This window comes from Mobula birostris, chromosome 1 (genome assembly GCF_030028105.1).
Source record: "Mobula birostris isolate sMobBir1 chromosome 1, sMobBir1.hap1, whole genome shotgun sequence".
Classification (NCBI taxonomy): domain Eukaryota; kingdom Metazoa; phylum Chordata; class Chondrichthyes; order Myliobatiformes; family Myliobatidae; genus Mobula; species Mobula birostris.
In genome coordinates, this window is record NC_092370.1 from 7,020,365 (window position 1) to 7,044,873 (window position 24,509).

Sequence of the window (24,509 nt, forward strand, 5' to 3'; positions counted from 1 at the left end):
TATCTGGAATGATTTAAAGAATGAGATCAAAATATTTTAATGCTCTTTATATGTGTTGTTTTTCAGCTTGATTTCTGGGTTTGCATCAACGCTTCTTTGCCTGGTAAGTCATGTTGATTGTAACTGAGAAACATGAGCCAGTGAACTTTGCAGATTAAAGGAATTTAACTTGAAGTAAATGCATATGTTGGGGCCAAGTTCAATAGATTGTACATTCTTGACTTTAACCAATTTGATGTTGGAAATCCAGAGCAATGCATACAAGGGTGGCAAGGTGGCCTAGTGGTTAGCATAACGCAATTACAGCACCAGTGACCATGGCCCATCTGATGTTGGTCTCAGTTCCATTTTCTTGCCTGTTTTCGTCAAAGCCTGGGGGACTGTTCGTGTCAGTGGATGAGTGGCTTTCATTGAGGAAGAGGTCTTGTTTTGTTGCTGTTGTTTTGTTACTTGTTGTGTTCTGTGAGCGTTGTCAGCATGCTATGTTCGTGCTGGAACGTGTGGCATCATTTGCAGGCAGTCCCAGCATATCCCTAAGTTGTTTTGGTTGTTTACACAAGTGATACACTTTATTATCACAGCTTTGTGGGCTGAAGAGCCTGTATTGTGCTGTAGGTTTTCAATGTTTTATGTTCTATTATATGTTTCAATGTACATTTGATAAATATGAATCTCGTATGTTAATCTGTTTTCTTATAACTGGTACTGTTCTTATCTTGTCTTTGACTTTATTTTTAAAAAATCTGTATTTCCTTCCCATGCATTATCATCTTTGTCTTTTTAAATAGAGAAGTGCTTTAATCTTTTTCTAGCAAAAGAAATCTGTAGTGTTTTTGTTTTTACAAATGCTGTTAATTTATTGTTATATAGGCAATTCCCATTTTATGGAAGGGTTGGTGTTCTGCTCCTTAAAAACTCTCCATATTGTGATTTTCTGTAATGTGAATCCATGTTGACTGTACATGCATCAAGAAATGTAAATTCTCTTATTGACTTCTTTTGCACAGATAGTGGCAATGCTGGGTTTGAATTTAGAGATACAGCATGATGACAGACACTACCAGCCCAGCAAGCCTGTGCCACAGAGACTAATTTGCATTCCTGTTTCAGTGATAGAAGGATACTAGCTCCTGCTTAAGAAATTTGTGTTCAGTGCTATCTTTATGATTTCTCCTCCTCTGTATCCTATCACGTCTTGTAAAGTTAAATCAAACAACATGGGCGATAGCAGGCTTTGCTTCCAGATGAGCTCAATGCCTCCTCTGCTTACTTTGAGTCTCAAAGCATGGATCATGAACTCCCACGGCCCTCGGCGACCCTGTGATTTCAGTCTCTGAGGCTGACATGTGAACCCACAAAAAGCATACAGCCCAGATGGGGTTCCTGGCCAAGTACTGAAGACCTGTGCTGATCAACTGACTGGAGTATTCACCCCGACCATTAACCTCTAGCTTTGGCAGTGTGTGGTACCTAACTACTCCAAGCAGGCTTCAATTATACCGGTGTCTAAGAAAAAAGTGGTAACTTGCCTCAATGACTATCATCCAGTAGCATGTACATCCACAGTGATGAAGTGTATTGAGGGTTTGATGATGAAACACATCATCTCCTGCCTGAGAGGTGACTTGGATCTGCTCCAATTTGCCTACCTGCACAACAGGTCCACAGCAGATGCCATTTCATTGGCTTTTCACTCAACCCTGGAACGTCTGGACAGTAAAGGTGCATAACAGGATGTTTTTTTATATCAACAACAGCTCAGCATTCAATACCATCATTCCTCAAAACTAATCAATAAGCTGCAAGACCTTGGCTTCAATTGTGCAACTGGACCCTCGTTGTGGAATTGGATCCTATTTTTATCAATTGCAGACACCAATCAGTTTAGATTGCCACAACATTTCCTCCATAATCTCCATCAGCACAGGTGCACCACAAGGCTGTGTGCTTAGTCCCCTGCTCTACTCGCTTTATACTTGTGATTAAGCACAACTCCAATGCCATGATTAAGTTTGCTGATGACACCACTATTATTGGCTGAATCAAAGGTGGTGACAAATCAGCATATAGGAGGGAGGTTGAAAAGCTGGTTTCATAATAATGACCTCTTCCTCAGTGTCATCAAGACCAAAGGGCTTATTATTGACTTCAGAAGGAGGAAACAGGAGGTCTTTGAGCCAGTCCACAGTTATTGTTTTGGAGGACCTGGCCTGGGAAAGCATGCCAACTCCTCAACTTGAGTTTGCGAAGATTTGGCAGGACATCTAAAACTTTAACAAATTTCTATAGATATGTAGTGGAGAATACTTTGGTTGCATCACAGCCTGGTGTGGAAACACCAATGGCCTTGAATGGAAAATTCACCAAAAAGTAGTGGATATGGCCCAACACCATCACAAGCAAAGCCTTCCCCACCAATGAACACATCAACACAAAGCGTTGTCGCAGGAAAACAGCATCCCTCATCAGGGACCCCCACCACCCAACTCATGCTCTCTTCTCCTTGCTGCCATCAGGAAGAAGGTATAGGAGCCTCAGGACTCTCACCACCAGGTTCAGCAACAGTTATTATCCCTCAACCAAAGGGGACAACTTCATTCAACTTCACTTGCCCCATCACTGAAATGTTCCATCATTGAAGGAATCAATTTCAAGGACTCTTCATCTCATGTTCTCAATATCTATTGCTTTATTTATTTATCTTTTTCTTTTTGTATTGGCACAGTTTGTTGTTTGTTGCACATTGGTAGGACGTCCGAGTTGGTGCGGTTTTTTAGAGGTGGAGGAGGTAGAGTATGTTTTCTGATTCACTCATTGTGCTGCTCAAATGTGGCAGTTCTGTCTCAGTCCTGCTCACTGGACCTGGAAAATCTAGTGGTCCAATGTTGTCCATTTTATCTACCGAAGAGTTTTCTGCCATCACGTTGATAGTGGTGTACATCCCTCCTCAGGCCAATATTGGGCAGGCACCGGAGGAGCTGAGCAACATAATTATCAGGCACGAAACTGCGCACTCTGATGCCTTTCCTATCATTGTAGGGGATTTCAACCAGGCCAGCTTGAAGAAGTCTCTGAATAACTACCACCAACTTATCACCAGTGGAATCGGAGGAGGCAACACCCTTGACCCCTGTTAAAAGACCATCAAGAACACTTAACATGCCATTGGAAAGTCTGATCACCTGGCACTATTTCTACTGCCAGCATATAGGCTGCAAAATCAGTGGTAAGAACCAATAAGGTATGGTCAGGGTTTGCTTTGAGTTGGTGGACTGGATTCAGAGAATCATCTTCAAGTCTGAATGAACAAGTCACAGTTGTTGCTGACTTCATCAAGACCTGTGTGAATGAGTGTGTGCCTTTGAGAACATACTGGACATACCCAAGCCAAAAGTTGTGGATGAACCAGGAGATTCATTGTCTGCTGAAGGCTGGATCTGTGGCATTCGAGATCGATGATCCAGTAATATATAAGAAACCCAGATATGACTTACGGAAGACTATTTTAAGGGGATTAAAAACAATTCTGATTGAGGTTAGAGATGGAATCAGATGCACATTAGCCCTAGTAGGGGTTGCAGGACATTACTACCTGCAAAGTGAAACTTAACATCATGAATGGCTGTCATGCTTCACTCCCAGATGAGCTCAACACCTTTACTTCATGCTTTGAAAAGGAGAATAAGACTATACTTGTGCGAATCCTTGTAGCATCTGGTGACCCTGTGATCTCTGTCTTGGCGGCTGAGGTGAGAGCATTGCCCTCTTCTCATTGCTATCATCAGGAAGGAGGTACAGGAGCCTGAAGACACACACTCAACATTTCAGGAATAGCTTCTTCCCCTCTGCCATCAGATTTCTGAATGGACATGGAACCCATGAACACTACCTTGGTATAATTTTTCCCCCTCTTTTTGCACTACCTATTTAATTTTATTTTTATGTCTATTTACTGTATTTTATAGTTCTATTATTATGCATTACAATATACTGCTGTCACAAAACAACAAACTCCACAACATGTGATATTAAACTGGATTCTGATTCTGAGAGTGGTGGTGCTGTGGAGTTTGGGGGGGGCGGAGGTGGCAGGGCATTCAGAGAGAGTGCACAGTACATGTGTGCTGGGGGTAGCAGGGTGTTAAGATGTCTAAACTTCAACTTGCATATGGAACTAAGTAAGACCATATTTTCCTTCAGTGATTGGATAGCATCTTGATTGGGTGATAACCAGAATGCACATCAAAGAACGATGATCAAGAACTCTGTCATTCAAGTTGGCATTAAGCATTAGTGTGTTTTTGATCTTGTACAAAACATTAAAACAGGTGTTTAAAATATGTTGAACACGAGATTCCGCAGATGCTGGAAATCCAGAGCACGCACACAAAATGTTGGAGGAATATCAGAGGTCAGGCAGCATCTGTGGAAATGAATGAACAGTTGACATTTCGGGCAGAGACCATTCATCAGGACTCTTCATCATCTAAAATATGAAAATGTTACTTGCAGAAATACTTAAACAGAATGGGATAGAACCACAAGGTATCAGATTTGTACTAGATGTCGAGTTTTAAAAATAGTCACTGGAAGGCCAATTACAAGAGCCAGACTGCAGCCACATTAAAAATCACCACACAGACTAGTACGTTATTCAACTACCAGATGGACTGTGTTCAACAGGTCTGCATTGAAAATATACCGACATAATCAGAAGGGTATGCGCAATGTTTTTTTTTCGCTAGCTGGTCTGTGTGTAGTTACAATACAAAAATATGTAAGGAGAAAAATGATGAAATAATAAGGAAAGCTAATCAATAATATAAAAGAGGATGTCAAAAGTTCTCCAGATATATAAAAAGAGAGGTGAGAGTGGATATTGGACCACTGGAAAGATAGTAATGAGGGACAAAGAAATATCAGACAAACTTAATAAGTATTTTGCGTCTTTCTTCACTGTGAAAAACACTAGCAGAATGCCAGATATGCGAGAGTGTCAGGGGATGGAAGTGAGTGTCATTTTTATTACTAAGGAGGAGGTGTTTGAGAAGCTAAAAAGTATGAAGGTAGATAAGTCACGTGGACCAGATAGACTACACCTCCCTCAGAATTCTGAAAGAGGTAGCTGAAGAGATTGAGGAGGCATTAGTAATGATCTTTCAATAATCACTAGATTCTGGAATGTTAACCATATAACAATTACAGCACGGAAACAGGCCATCTTGGCCCTCCTAGTCCGTGCTGAACTCTTACTCTCACCTAGTCCCACTGACCTGCACTCAGCCCATAACCCTCCATTCCTTTCCTGTCCATATAGCTGTCCAATTTAACTTTAAATGACAACATCAAACCTGCCTCAACCACTTCTGCTGGAAGCTCATTCCACACAGCTACCACTCTCTGAGTAAAGAAGTTCCCCCTCATGTTACCCCTAAACTTTTGTCCTTTAACTCTCAACTCATGTCCTCTTGTTTGAATCTCCCCCACTCTCAATGGAAAAAGCCTATCCACGTCAACTCTATCTATCCCCCTCATAATTTTAAATACCTCTATCAAGTCCCCCCTGAATCTTCTACGCTCCAAAGAATAAAGACCCAACTTGTTCAACCTTTCTCTGTAACTTAGGAGATGAAATGCAGGGAACATTCTAGTAAATCTTTTCTGTACTCTCTCAATTTTGTTGACATCTTTCCTATAATTCATAAAACGTAGAATAGTACAGCACAGTACAGGCCCTTCGGCCCACAATGTTGTGCCGACCCTCAAACCCTGCCTCCCATATAAGCCCTCACCTTAGATTCCTCCATATACCTGTCTAGTAGTCTCTTAAACTTCACTAGTGTATCTGCCTCCACCACTGACTCAGGCAGTGCATTCCACGCACCAACCACCCTCTGAGTAAAAAAAACCTTCCTCTAATATCCCCCTTGAACTTCCCACCCCTTACCTTAAAACCATGTCCTCTTGTATTGAGCAGTGGTGCCCTGGGGAAGAGGCGCTGGCTATCCACTCTATCTATTCCTCTTATTATCTTGTACACCTCTATCATGTCTCGTCTCATCCTCCTTCTCTCCAAAGAGTAAAGCCCTAACTCCCTTAATCTCTGATCATAATGCATACACTCTAAACCAGGCAGCATCCTGGTAAATCTCCTTTGTACCCTTTCCAATGCTTCCACATCCTTCCTATAGTGAGGTGACCAGAACTGGACACAGTACTCCAAGTGTGGCCTAACCAGAGTTTTATAGAGCTGCATCATTACATCACGACTCTTAAACTCTATCCCTTGACTTATGAAAGCTAACACCCCATATGCTTTCTTAACTACCCTATCCACCTGTGAGGCAACTTTCAGGGATCTGTGGACATGTACCCCCAGATCCCTCTGCTCCTCCACACTACCAAGTATCCTGCCGTTTACTTTGTACTCTGTCTTGGAGTTTATCCTTCCGAAGTGTACCACCTCACACTTCTCCGGGTTGAACTCCATCTGCCACTTCTCAGCCCACTTCTGCATCCTGTCAATGTGTCTCTGCAATCTTCGACAATCCTCTACACTATCTACAACACCACCAACCTTTGTGTTGTCTGCAAACTTGCCAACCCACCCTTCTACTCCCACATCCAGGTCGTTAATAAAAATCACGACAAGTAGAGGTCCCAGAACAGATCCTTGTGGGACACCACTAGTCACAATCCTCCAGTCTGAATGTACTCCCTCCACCACGACCCTCTGCCTTCTGTAGGCAAGCCAATTCTGAACCCACCTGGCCAAACTTCCCTGGATCCCATGCCTTCTGACTTTCTGAATAAGCCTACCATTCGGTGACCAGAACTGTACACAGTACTCCAAGTTTGGCTTTACCAATGCCTTGTACAATTTCAGCATTACATCCCAACTCCTATACTCTATGCTCTGATTTATAAAGGCCAGCATACCAAAAGCTTTCTTCACCACCCTATCCACATGAGATTCCACCTTCAGGGAACTATGCACCATTATTCCTAGATCCCTTTGTTCTACTGCATTCTTCAATGCCCTACCATTTACCATGTATGTTCTATTTTGATTAGTCCTACCGAAATGTAGCACCTCACATTTATCAGCATTAAACTCCATCTGCCATCTTTCAGCCCACGCTTCTAACTGGCCTAAATCTCTCTGCAAGCTTTGAAAAACTACTTCATTATCCACAACGCCACCTATCTTAGTATCATCTGCATACTTACTAATCCAATTTACCACCCCATCATCCAGATCATTAATATATATGACAAACAACATTGGACCCAGTACAGATCCCGGAGGCACACCACTAGTCACCGGCCTCCAATCTGACGAAGAGTTATCCACCACTACTCTCTGGTGTTTCCCACCCAGCCACTGCTGAATCCATTTTACTACTTCAATATTAATACCTAACGATTGAACCTTCCTAACTAACCTTCCGTGTGGAACCTTGTCAAAGGCCTTACTGAAGTCCATATAGACAACAACTGCCACTTTACCCTCGTCAACTTTCCTAGTAACCTCTTCAAAAAATTCAATAAGATTTGTCAACCATGACTTTCCACGCACAAATCCATGTTGACTGTTCCTAATCAGACCCTGTCTATCCAGATAATTATATATACCATCTCTAAGAATACTTTCCATCAATTTACCCACCACTGACGTAAAACTCACAGGCCGATAATTGCTAGGTTTACTCTTAGAACCCTTTTTAAACAGTGGAACAACATGAGCAATACGCCAATCCTCCAGCACCATCCCCGTTTCGAATGACATTTGAAATATTTCTGTCAGAGCCCCTGCTATTTCCACACTAATTTCCCTCAAGGTCCTAGGGAATATCCTGTCAGGACCCGGAGACTTATCCACTTTTATATTCCTTAAAAGCGCCAGTACTACTTCTTCTTTAATCGTCATACTTTCCATAACTACCCTACTTGTTTCCCTTACCTTACACAATTCAATATCCTTGTCCTTAGTGAATACCGAAGAAAAGAAATTGTTCAAAATCTCCCCCATCTGTTCTGGCTCCGCACATATCTGTCCACTCTGATTCTCTAAGGGACCAATTTTATCCCTCACTATCCTTTTGCTATTAATATAACTGTAGAAACCCTTTGGATTTATTTTCACCTTACTTGCCAAAGTAACCTCGTATCTTCTTTTAGCTTTTCTAATGTCATTCTTAAGATTCTTTTTACATTCTTTATATTCCTCGAGCACCTCATTTACTCCAAGCTGCCTATATTTATTGTAGATCTCTCTCTTTTTCCGAACCAAGTTTCCAGTATCCCTTGAAAACCATGGCTCTCTCAAACTTTTAACCTTTCCTTTCAAACTAACAGGAACATAAAGATTCTGTACCCTCAAAATTTCACCTTTAAATGAGCTCCATTTCTCTATTACATCCTTCTCATAAAACAAACTGTCCCAATCCACTCCTTCGAAATCCTTTCGCATCTCCTCAAAGTTAGCCTTTGTCTAATCAAAAATCTCAACCCTGGTTCCAGTCCTACCTTCTCCATAATTATATTGAAACTAGTGGCATTGTGATCACTGGACCCAAAGTTCTCCCCAACACATACCTCTGTCACCTGACCTATCTCATTCCCTAACAGGAGATCCAACACTGCCCCTTCTCTAGTTGGTACCTCACAACCTTCCGAACCAAATTGAGTCCTCAGATCTGAATCCCAGAGCATATTAAAGTTTCACATTTCAGAAGTCAAAATACAAAAATTCATTGCTTATGGTTTTAAAGCAGACTGTTCTCGTCAGGTTGTGATGATTAAAACCCACTTTTATGCACTTTTTACGAAAACCTTTATTTTGTTAGATTCCTTTGCAGTTTTGTTCTATCAAGCAATTCATCATCAGATACAAATCTCTCCTGTATTCACATTGTAGGAGCACCAAGAAAGTCAGAAGGCTGGGTTGGCCTGGGGTGTTGTGAACTCGCCATTTCCTTGGACTGTCGACGTGCATGTAAGCAGGTAATGTACCTCAGCTGTGTGTGGCTTTCAGATGGCTCTGTACTGAAATATACAATGTTTTTAAAGTTTATTATTTCTTTTTATTTATTGAGCCAAGCCGCCCAGTAATCCCCAATGTAATCCTAGCCTAATCACCAGACAATTTACGATGACCAATGAACCTACCAACCAGTACATCACTGGACTGTGGGAGGAAACTGAAGCACCTGGAGGAGATCCACTTAGTCACGGGGAGAACGTTCAGGCTCCTTACAGACAGCAGCGGGAATTGAACCCGGGTCACTGGTTTGTAAAGTGGTGTGCCAACCACCACACTATCGTGCCGCCCCCTCATTATTAAGATGGCAGAAGTTGCTTTTATTTACAAGAGCAGTAAAAGCATTTTATAATATGCTGAGGATGCTCATGTTGATGGTTAATTACTTTTGGCAGCAATTAGTGTTCACATGTAGGCAGATGTAGAGAATGGGACTGACACCACTGCTCTACAAAAGTCAGGCTTAGACATTGAGCTAAATGAGGATTGTACTAATTTTTAAAGTTTAAAAGATCTAAAGATTAGCTTTATTTGTCATGTGCACATCAAAACATAAAGTGAAGTACGGTGTTTTGCATCAGTGACCAGCACAGTCAGAGGTTGTGCTGGGGGTGGGGTGGGGGGGGGCAGCTCGCAAGTGTCGCTACGCTTCAGGTGCCATCATAGAATGGCCACAACTTACTGACCTGAACCTGTATGTTTTTGGAATGTGGGAGGAAACTGGAGCACCCAGAGGAAACCCACGTGCTCAAGGGGAGAACGTGTTTTTAACTCCTTACATACAGTGGCAGGAATCAAAGCCCGATCAGTGATCGCTGGCACCATAAAGGGATTGCACAAACTAGAACATAGCCTCACATAATCCATTTTATTTTATTTAAAGATAGAGTAGGCTGTTCCAGCCCTTTGAGCCGCACCATCCCACAACCCCTGACCACCCCGATTTCACCCTAACCCTTACCTAATGGTGGGACCATTTACAGTGACCAATCTTTGGATGTACAGGCTCCTTACAGATGATCTCCCTTTTAATTTCACACATCTCAAAATCACAAATCAGCAAATACCCAGTTTACTTTTCTGATATTACACATTGAAGGATAATTGTTGATCTGGTCATTTCACGATGCTTTGGACATTACATGGGAACATGTGATCTAATGCATTTTGATATGCTGCCATTTTAGGACTGACAGCAGAAGATATCAAAGTGCTTTCATTGACACATTACAACAGATATTAGTTAATGGCCTATATTAGTCAATTGGTCTCGGCCTGCAACATCAAGACCATAAGACATGGGAGCAGAATTAGGCCATTTGGCCCATCAAGAATATATCAAGCTCTGCTGTAAATACACCCAATCACCTGACCCGCACAACTGCCTATGGTAATAAGTTCCACAAATTCACCACTCTCTAGCTAAAGAAATTTCTCTGCATCTCTGTTTTAAATGGACGCGCCTCTATCCTGAGGCTGTGCCCTCTTGTCATAGACTCTCCCACCACGGGAAACATTCTTTCTACATCAACTCTGTCTAGGCCTTTCAGCATTTGAAAGGTTTCAAGGAGATCCCCCCTCATCCTTCTGAATTCCAGCGAGTGCAGACCCAGAGCCATCAAATGTTCCTCGTATGATAACCCTTTACTTTCCAGAATCATCCTTATGTACCTCCTCTGAACCCTCTCCGATGCCAGCACATCTGATGTTAGATGAGGAGCCCAGAACTGTTAACAATACTCATTGCATCTGTAGATGTGAACTTCCCACTATTCAGGACAATTACAAAGACAGGTGTGTAAAAAGGGCCCAAAGGATCATTGGGGACCCGAGTCACCCCAACCACAAACTTGTTCCAGCTCCGGGACAGTTTCTTCCACCAGGCCATCAGACTGATTAACTCATGCTGATACAATTGTATTTCTATGTTATATTGACTGACCTGTTGTACATACTGTTTATTATAAATTACTATAAGTTACACATTGCACATTTAGATGGAGATGTAACGTAAAGATTTTTACTCCCCATGAGACTTTATAAGGCACTGGTGAGGCCTCGCTTTGAGAATTGTGAACAGATTTGGCTCCTCATCTTAGAAAAGAAGCGCTGGCATTGGAGAGGGCCCAGAGGAGGTTCAGAAGGATGATTCCAGGAATGAACGGGTTATCATACGAGGAACGTTTGATGACACTGGGTGGAATTCAGAAGGATGAGGGAGGATCTCATTGAAACCTTTTGGTTGTTGCAAGGCCTAGACAGTAGATGTGGACAGGATGTTTCCCATGGTGGGGGAGTCTCGGACAAGAGGACATAGTCTCAGGATAGAGGGGTACCCTTTCAAAACAAAGATGCGGAGAAATTTCTTTAGCTGAAGGGTGGTGAATTTGTGGAATTTGTTACAATGATCCGAAAATCTTATGCCCTGCCAACTCCTTAGCCACGTATTGAACTGTACAATCTTCCAAGTTCTAACCCCACTAGCATGTGGCATTGGTTAGCAATCCTGAGATCACAACCTTGGAGGTCCTGCCCTTTAACTCCCTATGCAGAACCTTGTCACTCGTCCTACCCATATCATTCACTCATCCTACCTATGTCATTCATACCTACGTAGATCACGACTTCTGTCTGTTCACCCTCATACTTAATGCTGTGGACTCGATCTGAGATGTCCTGGACCCTGGCACCCAGCAGGCAACGTACCATACGGGAATCTCGTTCTTGCCCTCAGTACTTCCTGTCCATTCCCTAACTAACGTTTACCACAGCGAACCACAGTGTGTTTCCGGTTCCCCGTTCTCCCCCCCCCCCCCCCCCTTTCTGTCTGAGTCAAAGAGGCAGGCTCAGTGCCAGAGACCTGACCACTGTGACTTTCCTCTGTTAGGTCATCCCAGTCGACCCTATCCAAAGTGATTTACCTGTTGTTGAGGCGGGTGGCCACAGGGGAACTCAACGCTGGTACCTCAAGACCTTTCCCCTTCTTGACTGTCACCCAGTTTCCTTGGGTGTAACTACCTCTCACTAGGTCCTATCTGTCATCTCTTCAGCCTCACAAACGACCCGGTGCTCATCCAGTTCCAGCTCTAACTCCTTAACGCTGTTTGTAGAAGCTGCAGTCAGATGCACTTCTCGCTGTTGTAGTTGTCAGGGACACTGGAGGTCTCCCTGTCTTCCCACATCCTGCAAGAGGAACATTGCACAATCCCACCTGTCATCCCTGAGTAGATATAAAGAAGAGAAGGGGAAATGGAGCTTTTTTTTCCTTTGCTTTCTCTGACCGAAGCCTTTCTTTGCTGAATCCTTGAAGAACTTAAAGCCTTAAGATCACCACTATATTTTATGGCCTTCTGGTCTCAGTTCTTTGTAATTCATTCCCTAACCTTATTTGTTTCTACCTACACCTCCTTCGGTAGCTCAATAGTTCCATTTAATATCAGAGAATGTATGCAATATACAACTGGAAATTTTTGTTCTTTGCAGATATCCACAAAAACAGAAGAGTGCCCCAATGAATGAGTGACAGTAAAAAAACATTAGAATCCCAAAGCCCCCTCCCTCACTCAAGAAGCAGCAAAGCATCGACCCTCCACCTCCCCCCTTACTTCCACAAAAACCGTCAGCACTCTCCACCCACCAAGCAAACCATAGCATAGCCCGGAATAAAGACCACGATCTGCAGTGCAATGAGAACTAAATATTCGCTCAATAACTCGACATGCCACAGACTCTATCTGTCCCTAATGATGAGGCAGTGGTGTCACTTGAAAGCATTCCTTAAAATTCATCTCTGATCAACTATTCATAGTCATAGTCATACTTTATTGATCCCAAGGGAAATTGGTTTTCGTTACAGTTGCATCATAAATAAATAATAATATGTAAATTATGCCAGGAAATAAGTCCAGGACCAGCCTTTTGGCTCAGGGTGTCTGACCCTCCAAGGGAGGAGTTGTAAAGTTTGATGGCCACAGGCAGGAATGACTTCCTATGATTCAAGTACAAAGTGAAAATTTTGGAGAGAAATAAAATAATTAAAACCTGTTCTGAATATTTGAATTTTTATGGTTTTTCTGTGATTACCCACAAGAAAATGAATTGCAGGATTGTACATAGTGACATATGTGCTTTGATAATAAATTTACTTTGAACTTTAAATATTGCTGAGGTTTAATTTCTCATACAAACTGTAGTACAAAATGAGTTGCAAATATCAAACTGTCAAAGTTATTCCTTGCATAAACTTTAAAACCATGTTCATGGAACAGCAAAATCAAACACTGTGTTGTGTACAGTGAACTTAGAGATACCTGCATAATATCGAGACCCATAGCAACAAACAAGTGTATCTATTGTGTATTGAATAAAGAAAGCCTTACATTTAACTTATGACTTCAGTGACGCCAAGAACATCCAAATGTTTTTCGGTTGGTAAAGTACTTTTTGAACTATTATCACTTCTGTCAAAAGTAATCACAACATCCAATATGTTCATGGAAGTATTATCATTTCTGTTACTGTTTTGATTACATGTGTGTTAATTTGTTTCTTTTAGGCTTCTTCAAAGAATGACCTTAAGGACTGTCGAAAGGAATTTGAGGTCAGTGTAGCCAAATATTAATAAATGTAGCACAATATTGAAATTAAACAATTTCTCGCTGTAAAAGGGGGAATAAAAGAGACTGTGGCTAAAGAAGGCAGGTGGTGGTTCACAGCTTGTGAACCAGAAGGAAATGGACTGCTGTCTCCAGGTCCTCAAGGAAACTTCACTCTACCAATCACTGTAGTTCCCTCCCCATCACAAAACCCTTTCCTCCTCAATCCAGGCCCTGAGTATGTTATTCATTTTTAGCCACAAATTGCAATATACTGTGTATGTACAGTATATATAATATGTAGTACTCTGCAAAAGTCTTTTTTTCTCTCTTGTATTTGCACATTTTGCTGTCTTGCACATTGGTTGCTTGTCCATTCTGTTGGGTGTGATCCTTCATTGATTCTATTGTGGTTCATGGATTGACTCAGTACAGTACTGTGCGAAAGTCTTGGCCAGATATATAGAGCCAGAGTGCCTAAGACTGTTGTACAATACTGTACTTGTCTGTGGATAAAGGGCAAGTTTGTAAATGTGGCAGGCGCAAAAGATGCTGGGAATGGTGTGGTGGAGCACTGTGGGAGGGTTGTGGGACAGGTGGCAGAGGAGGAGTGCCAGAGGTGGGGTGTGATACAGGGTCTGCTCCTATATCTTATAAGGAAAAACAATTACTTAAAGTGGAGAGAGAGACTAGCTCTGCCATTATTAGAATTGTGTATGTACATCAGACATTTGAATATAATAGTATTATGGGAGCTCATTCATATGTAGGGGAGTCATTAATTTGGTCATTCAACACACAGGTATGGCTGTATATGTGAGATAGTATAATATGAAGGTGCAAAAAAAATCCAGTGGTACAGGTCGCTTTTTAAATATACATATGTAGCTATATATTGAGATGATCATTGAAGGTCAGATAGTAGTGGAAGAAATTCTCACATTTGAAAGTAGTATTTTCTCATGAGTAATTTGCAATTCTGATAACACACGTCAAAGTTGCTGGTGAACGCAGCAGGCCAGGCAGAATTCCTCGTGTTTACGTTTTTAAATTTAGATGCTGCCTGGCCTGCTGCGTTCACCAGCAACTTTGATGTGTGTTGCTTGAATTTCCAGCATCTGCAGAATTCATCGTATTTACGTTTGCAATTCTTATGTTCTCTTTTAATATTTGTTTTTCTATTGGTGGCTGATGACTTAAAGACTGAATAAAATGATCACAGATGAGGGGAAAAAAGGAAAACTAACATCATTGAGAGTTGTAATGACTTGTAATTGCAACTGCTATTTCAGCTTTCTGATACGAACGGTATACTTAGTTTAAAGTGTGTAACATTCTTGTGCTAGCACATTGTCATGAGTGGAAACTAACCTCTTAGAGTTTAAGCATTGCATTTTTGAGAATACTTGTTTACCATTAAATCGGGTGAAATTGTTTTAGGGCATTAACTTTAAATTGTCAATCATCAGGATAAGTACATGCATTTACATGGATTTAAACTGGCTGTATTTTTTATAGGTCTTGCTGTGACTGCTTCAAGATTTCCTCTCTCTCCCCGAGGTCTTTAATCACTACTTTTTTCTTTACTGCAGTCCTGTCTGTAAATACCCACTATAATTTCCACTGCTTTGTTCTTACTGTCCACACATCTTTTGACACTTCATGGTCTACACCAACTACATCTAAAATTTTGGTTCTTGCATAGTTGTGACCAGACCATCCAGTTTGTCTTATTTCTTTACACATTGCATTGACATTTGGCTCCAATGTTTTCAGGAAAAAAAAATTGGAAATTTGTTTTTTTTTGTTTTGTTTTGGGTATGGGGTTTATGTGGCTTTAATAAGTGTCTTCTTGCAGCATAATATGTGGTAATATAATGTTAACTATGCAGGAAATATTTTTAGCCTAGAACATTTAAAGTTTGTGTTGTTATTTGACCACTGACAGAACAAAGTTCAGTTCTTAGCTAAAGGCTAGGAATGCTTCAGATTTGGGGCACATGGGGAGAAGGGCGAGTAGCATATGATAAAATGAAAGTATTCTGCAAAATTACTCCAGTGCCTGACTGGAAATATAATTGTTAATGGCATGGCACGCATTCATGTTGAAGGAGGTTGTGGTAGCATGGTTTTGTGGGATGCTTGTGGTATAAAATGTTTTTTTTTCAAATTCCTTGTCTCACTGTTACTAATCTATGTGTTGTTCTTTGTTTTTATTTCAGACTGCATTTTTCAGTTGCGTCAACAGAAATGAGAGTAAGTTTCCTTCTCCTAAAACCAGGAAATTATGCTGTGTTCTATTAAATGTATTGACACGGAACATGAGCTAATTGACTTTTTGTGGCGGGGTGGAGACCTGTCTCTACCAAAGGAGGTGTAAGGTGCTACGTCCCTCCGCTAGGCAGCAGGACTCCTTGGACATGGTGAAGCACCTTCTCAGACCCCCCTCCCTACCCACCCCTGATCAGGGTCATGTGAAGCCATGGGAGCAAGTGGTGGATGGTCGTATGAGCAGCTGGTGCAAATTACAAGTCCTGGTTTTGTGACCACTGACGCCAGGCAGACAATCTCTGAGGAGTGATTGTAAGTGATCACAATTCTATCTCCTTTACCATAGCATTGGAGAGGGATAGGAACAGACAAGTTAGGGAAACGTTTAATTGGAGTAAGGGGAAATACGAGGCTATCAGGCAGGAACTTGGAAGCATAAATTGGAAACAGATGTTCTCAGGGAAACGTACAGAAGAAATGTCGCAAATGTTCAGGGGATATTTGTGTGAGGTTCTGAGTAGGTACGTTCCAATGAGACATAGAAAGGATGGTAGGGTACAAGATCCGTGGTGTACAAAGGCTGTTGTAAATCTAGTCAAGAAGAAAAGGAGCTTACGAAGGGTTCAAAAAACTAGGTAATGATATAAATCTAAAAGATTATAAAGCTTAACAGGAAGGAGTATAAGAATGAAATTAGGAGAGCCAGAAGGGGCCATGAGAAGGCCTTGGTGGACAGGATTAAGGAACACCCTAAGGCATTCCACAACTATGTGAAGAGCAAGAGGATAAGACGTGAGAGAATAGGACCAATCAAGTGTGACAGTAGAAGAGTGTGTACGGAACTGGAGGAAACAGCGGAGGTACTTAATGAATACTTTGCTTCAGTATTCACTATGGAGAATGATCTTGGCGATTGTAGGGATGACTTGCAGTGGACTGAAAAGCTTGAGAATATAGATATTAAGAAAGGGGATGTGCTGGAGCTTTTGGAGAGCATCAAGTTGGATAAGTCACCGGAACAGGACAGGATGTACCCCAGGCTACTGTGGGAAGCGAGGGAGGAGATTGCTGAGCCTCTGGCAATGATCTTTGCATCATCAATGAGGACGGGAGAGGTTCCAGAGGATTGGAACCTCTGGAGGATGTGGATGTTGGTCCCTTATTCAAGAAAGGGAGTTGGGATAGCCCAGGAAATTATAGACCAGTGAGTCTTACTTCAGTGGTTGGTAAGTTGATGGAGAAGTTCCTGAGAGGCAGGATTTATAAACATTTGGAGAGGCATAATATGATTAGGAATAGTCAGCATGGCTTTGTCAAAGGCAGGTCATGCTTTTTGATTTGAATTTATGATAAACACATTGATGAAGGTAGAGCAGTAGATGTAGTGTATATGGATTTCAGCAAGGCATTTGATATTGTACCCCATGCAAGGCTTATTGAGAAAGTAAGGAGGCATGGGATCCAAAGGGACATTGCTTTGTGGATCCGGAACTGGCTTGCCCACAGAAGGCAAAGAGTGGTTGTAGATGGGTCATATTCTGCATGGAAGCCAGTGACCAGTGGTGTGCCTCAGGGATCTGTTCTGGGACCCCTACTCTTTGTGATTTTTATAAATGACCTGGATGAGGAAGTGGGGGGATGGGTTAGTAAATTTGCTGATGACACAAAGGTTGGAGGTGTTGTGGATAGTGTGGAGGGCTGTCAGAGGTTACAACGGGACATTGATTGGATGCAAAACTGGGCTGAGAAATGGCAGATGGAGTTCAACCCAGATAAGTGTGAGGTGGTTCATTTTGGTAGGTCAAATATGAAGGCAGAATACAGCATTAATGATAAGACTCTTGGCAGTGTGGAGGATCAGAGGGATCTTGGGATTCGAGTCTATAGGACGCTCAAAGCAGCTATGGAGGTTGACTCTGTGGTTCAGAAGGCATACGGTGCATTGGCCTTCATCAATTGTGGGATTGAGTTTAAGAGCCGAGAGGTGATGTTGCAGCCATATAGGACCCTGGTCAGACCCCATTTGGAGTATTCTGCTCAATTCTGGTTGCCTCACTATAGGAAGGACATGGAAACCATACAAAGATTGCAGAGGAGATTTACAAGGAAGTTGCCTGGATTGGGGAGCATGCCTTATGAGAATAGCTTGAGTGAACTCGGCCTTTTCTCCTTGGAGCGATGGAGGATGAGAGGTGACCTGATAGAGGTGTACAAGATGATGAGAGGCATTGATCGTGTGGATAGTCAGAGGCTTTTCCCCAGGGCTGAAATGGATAGCACGAGACGGCATAGTTTTGAGGTGTTTGGAAGTAGGTACAGAGGAGATGTCAGGGGTAAGTTTTTTACACAGAGAGTGGTGAGTGCGTGGAATGGGCTGCCAGCGGCGGCAGTGGAGGCGGAAACGATAGGGTCTTTTAAGAGACTCCCAGGTGGCTACATGGAGCTTAGAAAAATAGAGGTCTCTGGGCGAAGCCTAGGTAGTTCTAACATAGGGACATGTTTGGCACAGCTTTGTGGGCCAAAGGGCCTGTATTGTGCTGTATGTTTTCTATGAGTATTGATAATGACTGGGGTCACCTGTCTTGTGAAGACACAGCCCAGAAGAAGGCAATGTCAAACCACTTCTGTAGAAACATTTGCCAAGAACAATCATGGTCATGAGACCATGATCCCCCATGTCATACGACAAGGACACGGCATATAATGATGATGATGCCTGGAATGGGCCTCCAGGGTAGTTATGGAAGCAGATTGAATAGTGGCTGGAAGAATGTGCAGGAATTGGATCATGGTGTAGGTGTAAAAGATTGGTTGAATTTGTCATTGTGGTTGCAACAGACATTGTAAGCTGAAAGGCCTGTTCCTGAGTTGTACTTTTCAATGTTCTATTCTGAGACTCTGTTTTAAGTCATCACTGACCACTTCACTGAAGTGTACAAGAGGATAGATTTTGTACTGAACTTTCACTGCCACACAGAACTGCCCCCGACAATCAAGATCCCTAGAAAAACCCTGGAAGATGTTCCTTTCCAAATCCAATAAAATGTTGGAAATCTTCCCGTGGCTCAGGTGACCTAAGGGCACATTCCTCTCTAAGGGCAATGTCACCATTGTGGAGACTCTGATCCCGTGGAGGTGGTTCCTATAATGGTTGACATTATTGGCATTGTGGGCACCTGAGTCAAACACTCTACTTCAAAGTCTGTTCCAGCAGGAGACCTTAAGGATAGAAAATACTTTAAGAACCTTCTGGAAGTTTCGAAGGAGAAAAAAATTGTAACATCTCTAAAGGTCCATGGCCGCTCAAAATGGGCAAGGAGCATCGGGGAGTTCAATAAGCCACAGGTCTTTCAATAATAGGCTCATCGAATAAACAGCAATATATGCACACTAACATCCCCGACTACCCACCCACACCCTTCTTTATCCACCACCCTGATCTCCACCTACATCAGAGTTTATGGATTTTCCTTTGGCCTCCAGCCACCTCAGAAGTCACAAAGTCATCAGTCCTCAGAAGCAGCATCTAAGAAAAATGATGGGGGGGGTGTTGGCTGCGGGTAGAGCAGGGGTTCCAACTGCCTTATGCCATGGACCCCTACCATTCACCAAGGGATCCATGGACCCCAGGTAGGCAACTCTTGAGGTAGAAGTTGATGTTGTGGTGTACTGCCAAGCGTTGTGGGTGTGCCACGTTGGCACTAGCATGGTGGTGACTTCTGTGGACTGCCTCCTGCACACTGTCAGGTGTGTTAGTTGTTAACTCAAATGACACATTTCACTGTATGTTTTGATGTACTTGTGACAATCTTGAATCTTGAAATGGTAATTTGGTGTTTTCAAAGTGAGGAATTGTCAGATTTTCTGAAGTATGTCAGAAAAAGATCTATATGCTCAATGAACAAATAGGGATCTTTAAACTGATGAATGAATTACAATCTGCTTTTGTTAAATTACAGTGGGATCTTTATGCTGCAGCTATGCGGGTCGGCATACAAACTGTCGAGAATACTGCCACGCTATTTTCCGGACAGATTCTTCTCCCACACAATCGCAGATTAAAGCTGTGGAAAACTATTGTGCCTCCATCAGCCCACAGCTTATTCAATGTGTTGACAATTACACTCGCTCGTATCCAATGAAAAATCCTGTTGATAGTAAGTATGAATCCTTCAAACTATTTCAGTGATTCTCACAGGAGATGCCCTCTCCTCATGGTCTATTTTACCTGTCTCTGTTACGGTCGACAGCATGCGTGTTGCAGCTTTGTGATATGGTGTCACAGAAAACTACAGCACAGAAGCAAACCCTTTGGACGATCTAGTTCATGCTGAACCATTTAAAATGCCTATATGAGTCCTAATGAAGGATGTCGACCTGAAATGTTGACTCCTCCTTACATGCTGCCTGCCTTACTGAGTTTCTCCAGTGTTTTGTGTGTGTATTGTTCTGGATTTCCAGCATCTGCAGAATCTCTTGTGCTTATGTGTCATGGTTATTAATATCATATTAAGCACTGAACTGTCATTGCTGTTTTTGCCTTGGTTTTTATGCCAAGTCTGAGCATTCTCTTGTTTCATTTTTGTTTTTTTTTAGCTGAGTTCCTGCTTATCTATTAATTTCTCTCTTGTCTGCCAATATCCTTATCAGATTTCTTGTGTGGGATAATGGATAACATCTCTGTTGTTTGTGCTCATGACCTGTTGTGCAATAGGGCTATTCTTCCAAACTATTTCCATTTTTATAAAATAGTTTGAAATGTTTGACTGCAAGTGACTTTTACTGGCAGCTGTAATTGTCTTTTTTTTTAATCAGTTGTAGAGTCATAGTAAAGTACAGCACAGAAACAGGCTCTTCGGCCCATCTAGTCTGTGCTGAGCCATTTAAACTGCCTACTTCCATTGACCTGCACTGGGATCATAGCCTTCCAAACCTCTCCCGTTCTTGTACCTATCTAAACTTCTCTTTAACGTTGAAATTGAGCTTGCAATGCACCACTTGTGCTGGCAGCTCATTCCACACACACAAGACACTATGAGTGAAGAAGTTTCCCCTCGTGCTCCTCTTAATCATTTTGCCTTTCACCCTTAACCCATGACCTCTAGTTGTAGTCTCACCTAGCCTCAGTGGAAAAAGCCTGCTTGCATTTACCCTATCTATACCCCTCATAATTTTGTATACCTCTATCAAATCTCCCTTGAATCTCCTACATTCTATGGAATAAAGTCCTAACCTATTCAACCTTTAATTTGTGTGTATTTAATGCTCATTAATGAAATACTGTGGAGGCATGTGCATTTTATGCATTGGTGCGTGAGCATGGTTATGCATTTTCCACCTTCTGGACAAAGTATTGTGTTCACTTCTGGTTGCCTCATTATAGGAAAGAAGTGGAAGGTTTAGAGAGGGTACAGAGGAGACTTGTAGGATGATACCTGGGTTGGAGAACATGTCTTATGAGGATAGGTTGAATGAGCTTGATCTTTTCCCTCTGGGGCAAAGGAGGGTGAGAGAAGTTTTCAAGATGATAAGGGGCATAGAGTGAATAAACAGCCAGAGACTTTTTTTTCCCTCCATGCCGAGCACAAGAAAGCCAAACTTTAAGGTGTTGGGAGGAAAATATGGAGTGTCTTCAATATCCCATACATAGGTCAGAGGTGGGTTTTCTACAGAGGGGTGGGTGTGTGTGTGGAATGTGCTGCCAGTGGTGGTTGCAGAGGCAGATACCTTAGGTACTTTCAGATAGACATATCAATGAGGGAAAATGGAGGGCTGTGTGCAAGTTAACGGTTGGATTGATTTTAGAGTGGGTTAAAGTGTCGGCACAACATTGCAGGCAGAATGGCCTGTACTGTTCCACGTTCTAAAATAAACTCATGGCAAAATTGCCTTATGGGTGTTTGAAAATGAACCTGTCCATCGTCCCGGGATAACCCATATTGTACAGATCCAAATACTGTTGAGGGCCGTGTGGGGTATGTATCTCCCCAAATGGAGATATTGTACAGATCCAAATTCTGTTGAGGGCCTTGTGGCATATGTTTTGGTTTGTAATTAAAATCTAAGCAAATCAGGGTTTTGATATTTTGTTTTTAAATCCAAGCTTGGCTCTTGCTGTTGGATTTATATTTATTATCTCTTTATATTTTTCAATCTACCATGTGCTGGGATGTGTCTCAGGCAGGTGTCCCCAAACTTTGTATGCCATGCAGCCCTACCATTAACTGAAGGGTCCGTGGACCCCAGGTTTGGACCCCCGATCCCTAGCTTCTCCGTTTAGTGGAAGAATCCTTTCGTGTTCATCTAAAGGCAATATGTGAATGCATTTACTCGTGAAGTCCCACAGCAAACTTTTTGTCGCAAAAGCCTTTGGAAAATTTAAATTACCATAAATAAAAGGAATATTGCAGCGCAGTACAGGCCGTTCGGTTCACAATGTTGGGCCAACCTTTTAACCTGCTCTACGATTAACTAACCCTTCCCTCCCACATCATCTCCATTTTTCTATCATTCTTGTGCCTGTCCTGGACTTCCTTAGATACCCCCAATGTATATGTATGTCTCGCAACAGGCACCCACCACTCTTTTTTTAAAAAAAAGTAAACACAAAACAGCAGCTAACTAATGATTATAGATTCTTGACTAACTTTCTTGTGCGTTCTACTTGGCTGTCACTTTCCTTTATCAAAGGCAGTGCAATATTTGCTAATTCAAAAAATCTAGCATGAATGACAATTCCAGTTTAAGTGTGGAGTAAATCTAATTAGTACTGTTAAATTTCCCAATTCTTCAGGTTTATATTGCTGTGACAGAGCAGAAGACTTTGCTTGTCAGACCACATGTCGAAAAGTACTGATGACAAAGTCCACTGATCAAGAAATTGTTGATGGACTTATCGAAGGCTGTAAGAAAATGCCTCTGCCTCAGGATCCACTGTGGCAATGCTTTTTAGAAAGTTCCGGATCAAGTAATCCAGATAACAGCACGAATGGATTGCCTGCCACAGCTGTTGATGGTGCCAAATTGCATTGTTGTTCCAAAGCAAATACTTCCATCTGCAGGTTGGAAAAATTGTTTCTCTGAACTTAATATTTGAAAGTAATTCCTTCCCAGAAAGCGTGCAATTGGATTGACTCCTGTTATTAATTCGGATTTGTGGAACTGTGCAGTTTCACTAGGAATTTTGTAGACAGTGAGGGATTTGATGTTTTCATACTATGTTCTTTCAGAAGTCAGAAAAGGGACACAAAACTTGTTTCATGATCGTTTTATTAAGTGTTAATGCAACAAAGAGAAAATTGATAGAGGTCTACTAAGTGAAAGGAGAGATAAAGAGCTAAGTTGGCACCCGGCATGGAGCAGCTATTTTTAATACCCATAGATGAGGAAAATTCCATTCTATTTCTTAAGAGTCAACACTTAAGAGAAAACACTTGTTCAATTAATACAGTACCGAGAGAAGCTAACGTAATTATACTTTGTATAATCACTAGAGCAGGGGTTCCCAGCCCTTCTTTTGCTATGGGCCCCTGCATTAACTGAGAGGTTCATGGACCCCAGGTTGGGTGCCCCTGCATTGGGGAACAAGTTGAAGTTGCATATACATATTGTGACCACCAGGAAGCATAATAAACAGTTACATGCATATAAAAGCTACTTAAAATAGGAGCAGATAATTAATTGTTACACTGCAAAGAAAATAACAATGAACAGTCAGATCCAACAGTAGTCAGCAGACCAGAGAAATCAGTGGGGAGAGAAATCAGATGAACAGTTCACACTGAAATGTTAACTTTGTTTCTTTCTTGACTCCTTTCTGCTTTACGCAGGAATCGTTCTCTCCATGACTCCCTTGTACACTGGCCCCTCCCTACCCCAGAACTCTCCCTTGTCACCTTGAGGTGTAACTCTCATCCCTACCCCTCCTCCCTAACCGCCATCCTTTCTTTACTTGTAGAAACATAGAAAATAGGTGCAGGAGTAGGCCATTTGGCCCTTCAAGCCTGCACCGCCATTCAGTATGATCATGGCTGATCATCCAACTCAGAACTCTGTACCTGCCTTCCCGCCATACCCCCTGATCCCTTTAGCCACAAGAGCCATATCTAACTCCCTCTTAAATATCGCCAATGAACTGGCCTCAACTGTTTCCTGTGGCAGAGAATTCCACAGATTCACCACTCTCTGTGTGAAGAAGTTTTTCCTAATCTCGGTCCTAAAAGGCTTCCCCTTTATCCTCAAACTGTCATCCAAAAACATTGAGATCATCATGGTGCTCCAGCTCTTTTTTATTATTTGGAGATAAATAGTCATTAAAAAAAAATTACAGCACAGAAACAAATCCTTCAGCTCACCTAGTTCATGCCAAACCATTTTAACTGCCTACTCCCATTGACCCACACTGGGACCATAGCCCTCCTTACCATCCCATCTATGTACCTATCCAAACTTTTCTTAAACGTTGATATCAAAATCACATCCACCACTTGAGCTGGTAGCTCGTTCCACACTCTCACCACCCTCTGAGTGGAGAGGTTTCCCCTCATGTTCCCCTTAAACATTTCACCTTTCACCCTTAACCCATGACATCTAGTTATAAC

The 24,509-nt window shown here is 42.1% G+C and overlaps 1 protein-coding gene across 6 annotated transcripts in view; it reads left to right on the forward strand.

Annotated features, from left to right (window-relative positions):
- reck (reversion-inducing-cysteine-rich protein with kazal motifs) overlaps positions 1-24,509 on the forward strand; it is a 201,477-nt gene that overhangs the window by 98,164 nt on the left and 78,804 nt on the right. For all 6 annotated transcript variants that reach the window (XM_072251980.1, XM_072252007.1, XM_072251989.1 and 3 more), the window contains 6 exons: positions 67-103; positions 8,921-9,006; positions 13,599-13,643; positions 15,861-15,894; positions 19,869-20,066; positions 22,703-22,970. In XM_072251980.1, the coding sequence (XP_072108081.1) occupies positions 67-103; positions 8,921-9,006; positions 13,599-13,643; positions 15,861-15,894; positions 19,869-20,066; positions 22,703-22,970 (668 nt within the window). The remainder of the gene's footprint in view (positions 1-66; positions 104-8,920; positions 9,007-13,598; positions 13,644-15,860; positions 15,895-19,868; positions 20,067-22,702; positions 22,971-24,509) is intronic.